Below are 15739 nucleotides of genomic sequence, written 5' to 3' on the forward strand. Positions count from 1 at the left end.
ATTAGCAGGCTGGTAGTCCTTGCAGCTTTTCCTTCTTGCGCTGGAATGGCAGTTTTTATTGTCTCAGGCCAACCTGGTCCAACGTGTGGCCTGCCAGTATCGTGGGCTTCAACTCCCAGCATTTCAAGGGCCATCGCTGGTTGGATGTCCACAGCCCAGGGAAAGCGCCTGCGGCATCTTTGCCTTTTAAGCACCAGCTGGCAGTTGAGCAGGATGTGTTTTTCTGCTGCTACTCCTCCGGTGGTTTTCAGGACTGGAGAATCCCTGAATTGGTGCTTGCTTTGGCCCTTTCGGATTACAAAACAGACATTTGCAATGACCAGGATCCTTGCAGGGGTGAAATCCAGCAGGTTCTGACAGGTTCAGAGAACCGGCAAATACCACCTCTGGCTGGCCCCAGAGTGGAGTGGGAATGGAGATTTTGCAATATCCTTCCCCCAGGAGTGGGGAGGGAATGTAGATTTTGCAGTCTCCTTCCCCTGCCACGCCCACCAAGCCACACCACGCTCACCAAGCCACGCCCACAGAACCAGTAGTAAAAAAATTTGGATTTCACCACTGAATCCTTGGCTATATTTTGGGCTAAGGAAAGAGGGACGTTGCAAGTCATCTGCATTTCCAGGTCATTGTTCCCAATTCTATTCACGGCAGTGGAAGATAACAGTTACATTGGCTGCAGGCAAGGGCGTATCTTGGGACAGAGACTTCTCCAGTGTGCTATTACAGAAATAACACTGACAGAGGGGATCTGGGCTGCCAAAATACAAAAGATCACTAGATGGCAGCAGAGGGTATTGCTGCCATCTAGTGGTGATTCACATTTTGCAATCCAGATTTAGTCCCTAATACAGGTAGGAACATCCATTAAACAAATGTTCAAAAGTACAAATTTACCCCCCAAACGTGTAGGAATTCAAAATTGCAATCAAGAAGAGGCCTCTCATGTGACCTGGATTCAGTCACTCCTGCAGTGGCGGCTGTTTTGAATCCCATGACTTTCCTTTTGTCATCTGGGGTTATGGCAGGCAATTTCTGGTGGCCCATATAGTTGGTGCATTATTTTTTCCCCTTGTCATATGATCAATCAAGATCTGGGGATTTTGTAGCCAGTGCAGATGCTGTTCTCTGCACTCTTTCTAGAGTCTCGACATCTTTTTTATAGTGTGGTGACCAAAACTGGATGCAGTATTCTAGGGGTGGTCTTACCAAGGCTTTATAGAGTGTTATTAGTACTTCACTTGATCTTGATTGAATCCCTCTGTTAATGCAATTTAGGATTGCATTGGCTTTTTTGGCTGCTGCCGCACACTGCTGGCTCATATTTAACTATTCAACTAAGACTCCAAGATCCCTCTCACAGTTTCTGCTATTAAGCCTGGTTTTACCCAGTTTATATGTCTACTTTTGGTTTTTCTTGCCTAAGTGTAAGACTTTACTTTTCTCTGCATTGAATTTCATTTTGTTAGAGACTTGCAGAATGTTGGACTCGCAGAAATGAAAAACTAGCAAAACCAAAACAAACAGACTTTACCAGAAAAGAAACTGAGAGGAACCGACGTTCCCAGAGTCCATCCACCCCTGGTCCAAAGTTGATTTTAATTTTGGCAGGGACTCCTCTTTCTTGCAGGAAGTGGATGGTTAGTGCCCCTGCACTGAAACGGGGGCATGTTCAGAGCTGTTGGCTCCCCTCACAGAACTCCTGGTGCCGAACTCTGCCTGGACGCCCTTCAAACTGCATCAGGTAGAACTGCCTGGCCAGGTGCTTGGCCATGTCTTTGAGGGCAAAGGAAGCGGCCACGATCTCCGAGGTGAGGAAGCAGAGGAGGACGCCATGCACCGCCATTTCCAGAGGCATCCGGATCACCTGATGGTCCGTCAGGATGAACAGCAAGATGGGCATCTCAATGACGAAAGACAGGAGGACGAATCCAGCCAGCTCTGGAACCTGTGGGAGCCAGTGGGGGGGAATGGTTCCATGCAGTACTTACTAACCTGGTGTCAACCCTGAAGCTGATTTGACTGAAGCCATCTTGGAGCTTCAGTGTTGCCACACTGGAGCTGAGGGATAGGGAGGAGGGAATAGAGAGATCCGGGGATTTGTAGCCAAAAGAAAATATTTTCTCTTGGGAACCAAAGACATTCTCACACCTGGTCAGAGAGGAGGAGTGATGTCACCAGGCAACCAGGCGGCACCTTGATTGGACCATGTGACTGTTGGGGGGGGGACTTACTTAGGTGAAAACCATGGGAACCTTCAGAGTCAGTTTTCCCCAGAACTGTGCCAATATGATATATCCAAATAAAAGTATTCTTCGAGGAATCTACCTGCCTCGGAGTTTTGTTTGCCATGGATGTATTACTTGGAACCCTGACACCTGTCTCCTAAATTCATCCCGGATTTAAACCAAATCTCAGAAGTCTCTGGGCATCCTTGAAACCAAGTCTGCTCCTCTTAATGCTCTTCTCTGCCTCAATATTTAAGATTAATTGAATGTGTTTTTGAAAACTCACCAGATATTTGACACCTGCTCAGGTGTATCCACAGGGAGAGTCCGAAAAGGTCAGAGGGCAGCCTTGCCCGGACAATTGAAACCACCCCATATGAGAGGCCTGCAACAACTTCTCTTTCAGGGCTGCAGCTGCAGGGAGTAGGCGGTCCCGCAAGTACCCAGGTCCTAAGCCATGGAGCGCTTTAAAGGTGGTAACCAAAACCTTGAAGTGCACCCGGAAGACCACAAGCATCACAAGCTCATTCTGCCCACTGCCAGCAGTTCAATCCTGACCGGCTCAAAATTGACTGAACCTTCCATGCTTCTGTGGTCAGTAAAATGAGGACCCAGATTGTTGGGGGCAAGAGGCTGACTCTGTAAACCGCTTAGATAGCTGTAAAACACTGTGAAGCAGTATAGAAGTCTAAGGGCTATTGCTATCCAGATGCACCTTTAGAGAAGTTCCTTTAGGCTCTCCATGGCTAGATATTTCTTTTGGATAATACATTCTACTGTGTTTCCCCTGAAAATAAGACCCTGTCTTACATTTTTTTGAATCCTGAAATAAGCGCTTGGCCTTATTGCCATGTGCTCAAAAGCCTGATTGGGCTTATTATCAGGGGATGTCTTATTTTGGGGGGAACAGGGTAGAAAAGGACCTCATATCTTGATAAACCTCTCCCCTTCCCCATATTTCAATTTTTGGAAAGTAATTTAAGCAAATGATCACTCTAGACGTCCAGATCGTGTTCTGTAGATCTGAAGGAATGAGGTCCATCAGCAATCTTCATAGGAAGGGAGTCAAAAAGTCCAAGATGGCGGCCTTGCTCTTTTTTACGTGCCATAGAGGATGGCATGAGTGTGAGCGCCATCTGGACTTTTGTCTTCCTCCCCTCCCCCTCCACCACCACAGGATCCATGACATCTCATGACAAAATGCATGGGTCGTGCCAGCCATGAGAGTCCCGTGTTTAAAAAGAAAGCTAAGAGCAGCATCTCGCTGTCCTGTCATTCTTTACCTTTTCTTGCAAATTCCCAACGTATCCAAGGAAAAGGCGGGCGGATTCCACTCCGACAATTGTCAGGTACGCAGCAACCAGCAAGCATTGGTAGTAAAGGGGTAGCAAGCTAAACTGCGGGGACATAAAAAGAGATGCGGGTGGGGTATCTGCCAATGGGCCCCTCCTGCTACGCTACTCCTTTCCCCCTCCAGAGCCTTGTTCAGCCCAAGGGAAGCATGGAAAGTCCATCTTTAGATGTTATTGGGAAGGAAGCCCTCCCTGCCAGAAAAAGGGAGTAGCCCCACACACCTGGTGTACCCCAGCTCCAATGCCTGCACCTCGAAAAGAGGCTGAGAAAGCCTCCTCTTTAGAGCTCCAGGGTTGTTTGGCTGCAATTCAGGGGTGGGCTGCTGGGGGTTCGCAGGGGTTCGGGAGAACCTCTAGCTAAGATTCTGTGCAGTTTGGAGAACCCCCAAATCCCACTCCTGGCTGGCCCCGCCCACCCCACCCCGCCCCTCCCAGGAGTCCCCACGCGGCCTGTTTTGGATGCAGGTAAGTGCAGGGTGCACACAGAGGCTTGGGGAGGGCGAAAAATGGGCCTACTGGAAATTTGGGAAAGGTTTCAGGCCTCCAGAGGGCCTCCAGAGCCTGGGGAGGCCGTTTTCGCCCTCCCGGAGGCTCGAGGAAAGCCTCCGGAACTTGGGGAGGGCAAAAAGCCCCTCCCCCCGCCATGGTGTAGGAGGCCAACTAGGCCACACCCACCATGGCCACGCCCACCCAGCAACCGGGCAGAGAACCCCTTGCTAAAATGTTTGAAGCCCACCCCTGCCGCAATTCAACAGCAAGCCACGATAGATTCATTGGCTGCATTCTCACAAGAGACTTGATTCAGCCAGCTGGTGCTTCCCTCCTTTCTGGTACTGTAATGAGGAAAGCTTCCCTTATTATATCGGAAGCAGCCATCCTTTCTGGACTGGCCACCTCTTAAAATAATTTATCTTTACATTCAGAAGAAAATAAAATAGGGTATGGAGCTACTCAGAGTTGTGTTGAAGGCAGATCTGGTTTCCTCTGCATCTGATCTGAGCCCTCAAGTTAACCCTCTCTTCCAGGTTACAGGGGAGGTTTGAAGATAAGCCTCCTGCTGACTTGCCTGCTCATATGAGATCAAGACTTTTCTCTCGATCCAGATAAAAGCGTAGTGAGAACGCAAGACTTTTGAGGGATCTAAAGCTTTCAGTACGATGGCATGGTGGGCTCATGATTCATGATTCAGATCAGTGATGATTAAAGGACTGGAGGCTAAACCAGACGATGAACAACGGAAAGAACTAGGTAACTCTAGCCTAACAAAGAGAAGGACTAGGGGTGACATGATAGCAGTGTTCCAATATTGGGGGGGGCTGCCCCAAAGAAGAGGGGTTCAACCTATTCTCCAAAGCACCTGAAGGCAGGACTGGAAGCAATGGATGAAAACTCATCAAGGAGAAACCCAACTTAGAATTAAGGAGAAACTTCCTAACAATAAACCAATGGAACTGTTTGCCTCCAGAAGTTGTGGGTGCTTCATCACTGGAGGCTTTTAAGAGACTTGTCTGAAATGCTTGAGCAGGGGGTTGGACTAGGACAGAGGTGTCAAACTCACGTCGTCACATCGTTGTCACTTGACATATCACGACTTTTCCCCTTCACTAAACTGGGTGTGGGCGTGCCCAGCGCGTGATGCATCCGTCCCCCGGGCCATGAGTTTGACACCCCTGGACTAGGACCTCCAAGGTCTCTTCTAACTTTTTTATTCCCTGTGTTAAAGACTACTACAGGTTGCAATTAAAGGGAGTAATGCACAAGCGTTTAAGGCAGTGTTTCTCAACCTTGGTCGCTGGACGATGTGTGGACCTCAACTCCCAGAATTCCCCAGCCAATTCTGGGAGTTGAAGTCCACACATCGTCCAGCGGCCAAAGTTGAGAAACACTGGTTTAAGGAGACTAAGCCCCTTGTCCTGCTCCAGCTGCAGGATTCCTCCAACTATAAGCCCTGTTTGCAGGCTCCAGCCACGCCATAGACTGGAAAACCTCCCTTCCACCTTTTAACAGAGTAACAGAGTTGGACGGGACCTTGTAGGTCATCTAGTCCAACCTTCCCAAGCAGGGGAAGACAGTTACCCTCAGCAGCTGTCCCGAGGGCCCTTTACCTTCAGCTCCAGCATCACGGCCTCCGACAGACACCAGAAGGGGAGGAAGAAGACGTTGAAATAGAGCAGCATCTGAAGGGGCAGGCTGGAGAGCACCGTGTGGCCTTCGGGGGACAGAAAAACAAGCACAAAGGAAAAACCGGTTTCCTTCCTGTCTTTGGTTTTGTGATGGACCTTTAAATCCTAAAATCCTAGAATGGAAGAAGCTGTTTGCCTTCCGTCCTAACCCCTGGTTGAGGACAAGGATCCGAATCAAAGCAATCCAGGGAAGCCTCTGCTGAAGGAAGTATGTAGAGATTCTCCCTCATCCAGGTCATAGTTGTCCCAAAGGTGCGTTTTCAGGAGGCCACTGGACTTTCTGGTTTTTGATTTCGAAGACAGAATTTTTGAATTTTCTTTATAAATCCTGTCAGAGCTGAAGAAGCTTCTTGGATGAGAAGCGAAACATCTTCAAACGAAAAAACAAGGAAGTCCAGTTGCCTCCTGAAAAAAGCATCTTTGGGACACCCGAGGAAGGAGCCCCTTTTTGGGGTCTGACTCTGAGCCACCGTCAAGTTGCTTTTACACTTGGCCAGTTTTTCCTGATGTTCTGTCATTTTGGGCTGCAATATCATCTCAAATTCTATAAAATGTATAGCTTAGACCTTAGACTTATATACTGCTTCATAGTGCTTTTACAGCCCTCTCTAAGCAGTTTTACAGAGTCAGCCTCTTGCCCCCAACAGTCTGGGTCTTCATTTTACCCACCTCGGAAGGATGGAAGGCTGAGTCAACCTTGAGCCTGGTGAGATTTGAACTGTTGGCAGTGGGCAGTGGGCAGAGGAAGGAAGGAAGGAAAGGAAGGAAAGAAAGGAAGGAAGGAAGGAAGGAAGGAAGGAAGGAAGGAAGGAAGGAAGGAAGGAAGGAAGGATAGCAATAGCCCTATAGACTTATATACCACTTCACAGTGTTTTACAGCCCTCTCTAAGCGGTTTACAGAGTCAGCCTCTTGCCCCCAACAATCTGGATCCTCATTTTACCCACTTCGGAAGGATGGAAGACTGAGTCAGTCTTGAGCCAGTGAGACCTGAACTGCCAAACTGCTAGCAGCCGGTGATCAGCAGAAATAGCCTTTAGTACTGCACTCTAAGCACTGTGCCACCTTGGCATAAGTGGGGTTGAATATGTTTTTGAGCATTTGGTGGGATCTACAGTACACAAAAAAGTGTCCCAAGTGGGTTTCCCTCTTAGGACCCACATGTGCAATCAGTTCCAAGCCCAAAGGGCCTTCCCTTCACATCCCTTTGATCCAGACCCACCATTGAGGCCTTGGGGACCAGCAGATGTGCCACCTTTTGACTGGCAAATAAGGGCACCAAATGGTGGCCATCAAATGATGCCAATTTTTCATTGAACGGTGACTTGCAATTATACATCTTTTTCTGTGGATCCTAATTTGAAATATAACTGCCAGAAAATTGCATTCTGCTTGCTCTCTCAGGCTGATTGGGAATAGAAATTAGCAATGTAATTTTCCAGAATGTCGAAGTGTTTAAAAAGATGCCAAGATGATTCAGCTTGGCTGATGCAAATGCCAGCAGTTTTGTAAGACTCACATGACGTAATGGGGTTTTGAAGGACCAAAATCATTTCCTGAACCCAAATCTCCAACCTGCCAAAACCCCTGAACTCAAGTGAACCTCCTTAATAGTTTGCTTAGGAATTTGGCGGTAGTGGCAAGCTGCAGGTGGATGGGGCCCACCTGCCCCGGCACTATGCCTCCTATTTAGCCACATTTTCTAAGCTGCGTGCGTGCGTGCAAACCCCGTGCACAAGCAAAGCGCATGCATGGAAGGCCATGTGCATGTGGGGAAGGCGTGTGAGCAAAGCGAGCGTGTGCACACACACACTCACATTTTCGGTGTATGACGAACCGGTTGTAAAATTATGTGAAACCCAGCTCTCAGCAGGAGGCCATGGTAGCTGTTGTGACCCCGACTCCCAAGCCTGTCCTAACAGAGGAAGAGGACTCAGAAGGTGATGGGGAGGAACTCACAAGGCCTCCCTCTCCAGGACCTCCTCTCTGGCAATGCCTCAGGTTCCATCCAAAGGCCAGGAGGAACAGCTGGGGATGTGCCAGGAGGAAGGCATATCGGAACACCCATTGATAGGGAGCGACAATGATGAATCCTGGTTTGATCCCAGGCAGCGTCGGAGGGAGAAGCGTGCGCAGCAACGGAAGAGGCGTGGGAGGGCCAGAGATTGAGCTGAGTCACGGAGCCACGTCCCACCAGGAATAAAAGTGGGTGGGATTGCTCTTCAGGCTTTGTGACAGACAAAGTTAAACCCTGAAAGTCACATCGTGATCTCTGAAATTCGGCTTGGATATATTTTGGACTGAACATGGATTGAACTCTTGTCTCGTGGATAATTTGTTGCTCCTGGAACGGACTGAAGATAAGTCCTCTTCTGCTTTATTTATTTATTTTATTTATTTATTTATTAGATTTCTATACCGCCCTACTCCCGAAGGACTCAGGGCGGTGCACAGCCAAACAATAAAAACACATACAATACAAAATTTAAAAAATAGAATAAAATCAAATTAAATAATTTTGGCCCCGACAAATTTAAAACCCCAAACTTTTAAAACCAATTTAAAATTGAATATATAAATACTAAAAAATATTTAAAATTTTAAAAATCTTTTATAAAGAGGGGGAAAATTAGGCCAGGCCGGCCTGGTGAAATAGTAAGGTCTTTAAGGCGCGGCGGAAGGTGCGCAGATCCGGGATCCTCCGTATCTCTGGGGGGAGCTCGTTCCAGATAGTAGGTGCCCCCACAGAGAAGGCTCTCCCCCTGGGGGCCGCCAGTCGGCATTGTTTGGCTGACGGCACCCGGAGGAGCCCCTCTCTATGGGAGCGTACCGGCCGGTGGGAGGCTATTGGTGGTAGTAGGCGGTCCCGCAAGTACCCGGGTCCTAAGCCATGGAGCGCTTTAAAGGTGGTAACCAAAACCTTGAAGCGCACCCGGAAGACCACCGGGAGCCAGTGCAGCTCGCGCAGGAGAGGTGTTACATGGGAACGCCATGTCGCTCCCATTACCACCCGCGCGGCTGCACTCTGCGCCAGTTGGAGCCTCCGGGTGCTCCTCAAGGGGAGCCCCATGTAGAGAGCGTTGCAATAGTCCAGGCGGGAGGTGACAAGGGCATGAGTGACCGTGCGTAAAGAGTCCCGATCCAGAAAGGGACGCAACTGGCGAATCAGGCGAACCTGATGAAAAATCCTCCCGGTCACGGCCGTCAAGTGCTCTTCTAAAGACAGCCGTGAGTCCAGGAGGACGCCCAAGTTGCGGGCCCTCTCCGTGGGGGCCAATGATTCGCCCCCAATAGTCAGTGATGGCGTCAACTGACTATTTATGGGAGTGAAAACGGTCTTGGCAGGCATTTGGCAGTTTGCTGCCAAAACCTTGGTCTGCCAAGAATTCTAATCTGTTTACCTAATAAAATATTGGCAGGCGTGCTTGGTATTACGTTTGCCTGTGTGAGGAAGGGGGACAGAACAGTAGCACTTGACCCTGTTCTATTTGGCCCCGTGCTGTTGCTGGGCTTTTCAGGGTATGCAAGATGATGCATCTTAAAAACGAAGGACCCAACCGTGGTCACCATCTTGACTTTTTCGACCCACTCACCGTTGTGTGCCTGGCCCTGCTCCAGATGTGGTCCTCCTGTCCTCTGTCTTCCCCCTGCCAGGCCAGGCAAGTATGAAACCTCCCTCAGTTGGGCAAGCTCTGCATCCATTTCAGGAAGGGGCCTTTTGTGGCAGCCTGGAGTAAACACAGGTAGTCCTCGATTTACGATCACAATTGAGCCCCAAAATTTCTATCGCTGAGTGAGGCAGCTGTTAACTGAGTTTTGCCCCATTTTATTTATTATTTATTTATTTATTGGTTCGATTTATATGCTGCCCTTCTCTGGAGACTCAGGGCGGCTTACAATGCATTAAGCAATAGCCTTCATACTTTTGTATATACCTGCTTAGTAGGGCTTTCGCCCCCCCCCAAAGCGGTGTTCTTTTTTTATACAAAGTCAGCTTATTGCCCCCACAATCCAGGTCCTCATTTTACCTACCTCGAAAGGATGGAAGGCTGAGTCAACCTTGAGCCTGGTGAGATTCGAACTCGCAGTAATTGCAGGCAGCTGGCAGCTAAGTGCTACTTAACAGCACTTTAGTCCGCTGCACCACCAAGCCTCTTACGACCTTTCTTGCCTCTGTTGTTAAGTGAACCTGGCTTCCCCATTGATTTTGCTTGTCAGAAGGTTGCAAAAGGGGATTGTGTGACACAGCAACGGTCACAAATGCATGTCAGTTGCCCAGCACCCAAAACTTGATCATGTGACCGCGGGAATGCTGCAATGGTCATAAGTGTGGATTTCCCAGCCCCTTTGAGAGCACGTTCTTCGGGTCAAAGTCTCTTCACGTGATTAGAAATGGCTTCTTCCGGGGTTTCTCCCCTCCTGGGCTGAGCTGGTGTTGAGGCACAAGCTGGTAACTGAGTTTCCTTCCGTCGCTCGATTCCTTTGCCCACAATCTCTGACAGGAGGGAGACCCCTTTAAGGCCATTCATGGTTTGGATGGTCTTGAGACCCTACAGCAGGGGTCGGGAACCTTGCTGGCTCAGGAATTCTGGGAGTTGAAGTCCACAAATTATTAAAAAAACCAAGCTTCCCCATCTCTGCTCTACAGCCTTGAACCATCACCCAACCACCCAGCCTTTTTGACGTTCCTGCCTTCAGCACTGGGCAGGGAGGGCACACTGGAACCCAGGAGGGCTTCAGCCCTCCTTGCAATGTGGGTGGGGGTGTGTGAGACCCTCCTGCGTTGTATGGCAGCCCACTCCCACCCTCTATCCCAGGTACCTAGCTGGTAGAACTCAGCCATGCTTCTGTCCTAGGTCTGGCCGTTGCTGGGGAGAGAGAGAGAGAGAGAGAGACACCAAAAGTCACCAAGCCTTCCAGAGATCCAGAGGGAAGTGTCAGCTCACACGACCCAGGATCATCCTCTCCCCCACCCCCACCCCCAGCTGGATCACATGAGACGTGATGGTAGTTTTGCTTAATCGCATTATCAGGCCAGGCTGTCCCAACTGTCCTTCAAGCCAGGGCTCTGGGCTAATCTGGTGCAGTAGGAAGGACGAGAACATGACAATGGCTGGCCTTTGAGAGACTGACGTTGCCAGATTACAAAGCCCCCATCTCTATGCTCCCGTTGCAACCCTTCATTTAGAGCAGTGTTTCTCAACCTTGGTAGCTTGAAGATGGGTGGACTTCAATTCCCAGAATCCCCCAGCCAGCAGCGCTGGCTGGGGGATTCTGGGAGTTGAAGTCCACCCATCTTCAAGCTTCCAAGGTTGAGAAACACTGATTTAGAGCATTGAAAAGTGGTCCTAGCCATCTTCAGTCTTATGCCTCCAAACTTGGCAATTTTTAAGACTCAACTCCCAGAATTCCCCAGCCAGTGCTTGCAGCACTTCTTCTTGTGCCATATCCATCATCGGATGTTGGCGATCATGTTGGCCATCCTATTTTTATCAACAGCTGCACGAAAAAGTGCTGCTGAGTTTTGTCCAAACCGGTCCCTTAGATTTTGAAGCCATGATGTTCTTTTTCGGCTTGGACCTCGTTTGCTTTCAATCTTTCCCTGGAGGATTAAGTGAAGGATGTCGTACTTTTTCGGGTGTCGCATCGCATGTCCAAAATATTCTAACTTTTGCTTTTTGGTGGCTTTATTTATTTATTTATTTATTTATTTATTTATTTGTCGAGTACGTATTAGATAATATATATAAGTATAAGCATGAATTGAATACATAAAATGAATACAATTAAAGGGAACATTAGGACAGGGATGATAGGCACGCTGGTGCTCTTATGCACGCCCCTTACAGACCTCTTAGAAATGGGAGTGAGTACTGTCTTCAACAGTAGACAGTCTTAGGTTAAAATTTTGGGGGTTTTGGGAGTCAGCTAGTGCATTCGAGGCATTGACCACTCTGTTGCTGAAGTTGTATTTTCTGCAATCGAGTTTGGACTGGTTCACTTTAAGTTTGTATCTATTGTGTGCTTGTGTATTGTTGTGATTGAAGCTGAAGTAGTCATTGACAGGTAGGACATTGTAGCAGATGATTGTATGAGCTATGCTTAGGTTATGCCGAAGGTGGCGTAGTTCTAAATTTTCTAAGCCCCAAATTTGAAATCTGGTGGCATAAGGTATTTTGTTGCGAGCGATTTTCATGATTTCCCTTTGCTTTCCCAGGCGGCTTATCACCTCCTCCTTTCTGATTTTGTTAACCCAGTTTATACGTAACAGCCGCCTGTCAATCCACATTTCAAATGCTTGTAGTATCTTCAAGTGGCTTTCTGTCAGAGACCAACTCTCCACTCCGTAGAGCAGGATACAAAAGATGTAGCATCTGACAATCCTGATTTTTCAACTTTAAGCTTATGTCGTAAGTGCTTAGTGCTTGCAGGGCTGCGATGTGCAAAAGGGCTTCCCAGCATCACATGCGCTGTCCTTCCAGCTCAGCTCTCACCTGCCTTGGCAGTGAAGCCATTTAATGCGGCTGCATGAACTGCTGCATTTCGATGCCTGCTGTCCGTCCTGGTAGCAGCCTGGCTTCTGCCACTCCTCTTCTGTTTTCGGAAAGCACTCTTGAAAATACATTGTGCTTTCCAATGTTGAAAGAGAAACCTTTTAGCCATCAGTAGAGTTCAGGTTAAGATTAGGGCTGGAGACCTTCCAGTCGGAAAGCCACGTGTGGATGGCTCCGAGTTATTCACTGGTTTGAAGACGTCGCTAGCAATTTATGCATGAGACGCAGGGAACTCCAGCATCAGGATGGTGGCCATGTTTACACCAAGTTTCCAAAATGTAAGGGTTCTGCCTCTGTTTCAGACCATGTGTTGACCATCTACCGATGTACGGTCACCACATGAAAAATATGTGTAAAACTTTACATGCGGTGTACATGTGCGAGAAGCCCTCGTTTCTGTGGGTCCCTCCCCTTTTTTTCCTAATGTTTTCTTTTCTCTGTTCCATTTAGTAAAATTAAGAGAGGCAAACACATTTTTAAAAGAACAAGACCCCCACTGCCAAGGGGTCCTTCTGCAGCTGCTCCTCCTCCAGAGTTCAGCTGCACCCCCTCCCCAAGGGCCCTGAGGTGCCCGAAGTCTGGAGGGGGAGGGAGGGGAGGGGGACAGAGGCTGCAGCCATTGGAGTGGGCACCTCTCACTTGTGCCACAGTGTCTCCATCACCTGCAGGCGAGATCCACTCCTCCTTCAGCCATTGGGGGCTGAAGTGTTTCTTGGAGCCGTGGTGGCTCAGTGGTCAGAGTGCAGTACTGCAAGCTACTTCTGCTAACTGCTGGTTGCCTGCAATTTGGCAGTTCAAATCTCACCAGGCTCAGGGTTTCTGAGGTGGGTAAAATGAGGACCCAGATTGTTGGGGGCAAGAGGCTGACTCTGTAAACTGTAAACTGCTTAGAGAGGGCTACAAAGCACTCTCTAAGTGCTTTGAAGCGAGGGCTATTGCTATTCCTTTTCTCCTTCCTTCCTTCCTTCCTTCCTTCCTTCCTTCCTTCCTTCCTCCTTCCCTCCTTCTCTGTGATTAGAATGCAGTATTGCAGGCTAACTCTGCCCACAGCCAGGAGTTCGATCCTCCTTCTATCCTTCCGAGGTCGGTCAAATGAGGACCCAGATTGTTGGGGGCAATAAGCTGACTCTGTAAACCACTTAGCTGTAATAAGCTGTAAAGCTCTGCGAAGCAATAGAAGTCTAAGTGCTATGGCTATTGCTAGAGTATCCACCAGCTGGGATGCAGCCAGAGGCAAGGAGGAAATTCAGTCTGGAACACTTGGACTACATCTCCCATTTCCCAACCTAACACATTTTCAGCTACGAATGCAAGACATGATGGAAGCTGTAGTCCAACAGTCCCTCCCTCCTCTTCCTGGGTGTTAAGCCTTTCTCCACAGAGCAGACAGGCACCTGCCTAAGGTCCAGGTGTGTGTTGCTGGCCTGCAGGTGCCTCCTCTTTCCCTTCTCAATGTCCTGACCCCTGTAGACCACGGGTGACCGCCACGTTTCTTCCACCAAGTGAGAAGCACTGGAGACTAACATAACATAGATGCAGGGCATATACTCAGTTTATTAAGAACATTTTTAAAAAGTGGGGAAATTGTGAATGTCTACATCAGAGGTCTTCAAACTTGGCAGCTTTAAGGCTTGTGGACTTCAACTCCCAGCTATGCTGGCTGGAGAATTCTGGGAGTTGAAGTCCACAAGTCTTAAAGCTGCCAAGTTTGAAGACCTCTGGTCTACATGATGCAGGGAGAGACGATGTTAGGCCAGCCCAACCGCCCTCTTACTTGAGCACCTGGGATGAAGACCTATGGGGGTGTATGTCCAAAAGGTGTACAGGCAGTCCTCAAATTACGACCACTATTGAAACCAGAATTTCTGTTGCTGCAATGGTCGTTAAGTGCGAGGACTTATTGTAAGTTAATTTTTCAGGGTCGTTCGAACAGTCACTAAATGAATGGCTGTAAACCGAGGATTAAATGTAGCATAAAAAATAAAGATAGTGGCCCCAAGGGCTCAAATTCGGGACGGCCTGGACTCTGACTGGGTGGGTTCAGGCGAGGTGTCCGAGGCGGGTCTTGAGAATGTTATCTGGGAGGAGTTTGATCCTGTGACTCCCGAGGACGTGGACAGGATGCTGGGGAGGTTGAATGCAACCACATGTTCATTGGATCCGTATCCCTCCTGGCTGGTGCTGGCTACCCAGGAGATTACACGAGGTTGGCTCCAGAGGATTATAAACACTTCTTTGAGTGAGGGTTTCTTACCTCCCGCCTTGAAAGAGGCAGTGGTGAGGCCCCTCCTCAAGAAGCCCTCTCTGGATCCGGCTGTTTTGGCAAATTACGGTCCTGTCTCCAACCTTCGCTTTGTGACGAAGGTTGTTGAGAGTGTGGTTACGTGACAGCTCCCACAGTACCTGGATGAAACTGTCTATCTGGATCCGTTCCAGTCCGGCTTCAGGCCTGGGTACAGCACGGAAACGGCATTGGTCACATTGGTTGATGATCTCTGGAGGGCTCGGGACAGGGGATGTTCCTCTGTTCTGGTCCTATTAGATCTCTCAGCGGCTTTTGATACCATCAACCATGGTATCATGCTGCGCCAGCTGGAGGGGTTGGGAGTGGGAGGCACCGTCTTATGGTGGTTCTCCTCCTATCTCTCCAACCGGTCGCAGTCCGTGTTGGCTGGGGGGCAGAGGTCGACCTCAAGTTACCTTGTTTGTGGGGTGCCGCAGGGGTCGGTCCTCTCGCCCCTTCTGTTCAACATTTATGTGAAGCTGCTAGGTGAGATCATCCGTGAATTTGGGATGCGGTGCCATCTGTACACTGATGACACTCAGCTGTACATCTCCACCCCAGACCACCCCAACGATGCCCTTGAAGTGATGTCCCGGTGCCTGGAGGCCGTGCGGGTCTGGATGTGGAGGAACAGGCTCCGACTCAACCCCTCCAAGACTAAATGGCTGTGGCTGCCGGCGTCCCGATATAGCCAGCTGGTGCCATCGCTGGCTATTGGGGGCGAGTCATTGGCCCACACGAAGAGGGCTTGTAACTAGGGCGTCCTCCTGGATGCACGGCTGTCTTTAGAAGAGCATATGACGGCCGTGGTCGGGGGGCTTTTTATCAGATTCGCCTGATACGCCAGTTGCGTCCCTTTCTGGATTGGGACTCGTTATGCACGGTCACTAATGCTCTCGTCACCTCTCGCCTGGACTACTGCAATGCTCTCTACATGGGGCTCCCCTTGAGGAGCACCCGGAGGCTACAGCTGGTCCAGAATGCAGCCGCGTGGGTAATTATGGGGCGACATGGCGCTCCCATGTAACACCTCTCCTGTGCGAGCTGCACTGGCTCCCGGTGGTCTTCCGGGTGCGCTTCAAGGTATTGGTTCTCATCTTTAAAGCGCTCCATGGCTTAGGGCCCGGGTATTTACGAGACCAC

At 49.3% G+C, this 15739-nt stretch overlaps 1 protein-coding gene across 1 annotated transcript; it reads right to left on the reverse strand.

Moving 5' to 3' along the window:
* Positions 1–1510: 1510 nt before the first annotated feature.
* LOC117677962 (transmembrane protein 17B-like) lies at positions 1511–10676 on the reverse strand. Its single transcript, XM_087880157.1, has 5 exons — positions 10580–10676; positions 9352–9486; positions 5683–5786; positions 3509–3622; positions 1511–1945 (listed from the first exon to the last, which is right to left on the reverse strand). The coding sequence occupies exons 1-5, from the start codon at positions 10599–10601 to the stop codon at positions 1670–1672; spliced, it is 651 nt and encodes a 216-aa protein (XP_087736283.1). The 5' UTR covers positions 10602–10676; the 3' UTR covers positions 1511–1669.
* Positions 10677–15739: the final 5063 nt, after the last annotated feature.

Source organism: Pantherophis guttatus, chromosome 17 (genome assembly GCF_059756535.1).
Source record: "Pantherophis guttatus breed Tessera chromosome 17, ASM5975653v1, whole genome shotgun sequence".
NCBI lineage: Eukaryota > Metazoa > Chordata > Lepidosauria > Squamata > Colubridae > Pantherophis > Pantherophis guttatus.

Coding starts and splice junctions, on each gene's coding strand:
- LOC117677962 (XM_087880157.1), bottom strand. CDS start 10,601: ATGGCTGAGTTCTACCAGCTAG. Junction 5,787..9,351: donor GCAGGGCCAGGCACACAACG/GTGAGTGGGTCG, acceptor TGTCCCCCGAAG/GCCACACGGTGCTCTCCAGC. Junction 1,946..3,508: donor TTGGGAATTTGCAAGAAAAG/GTAAAGAATGAC, acceptor TGGCTCCCACAG/GTTCCAGAGCTGGCTGGATT.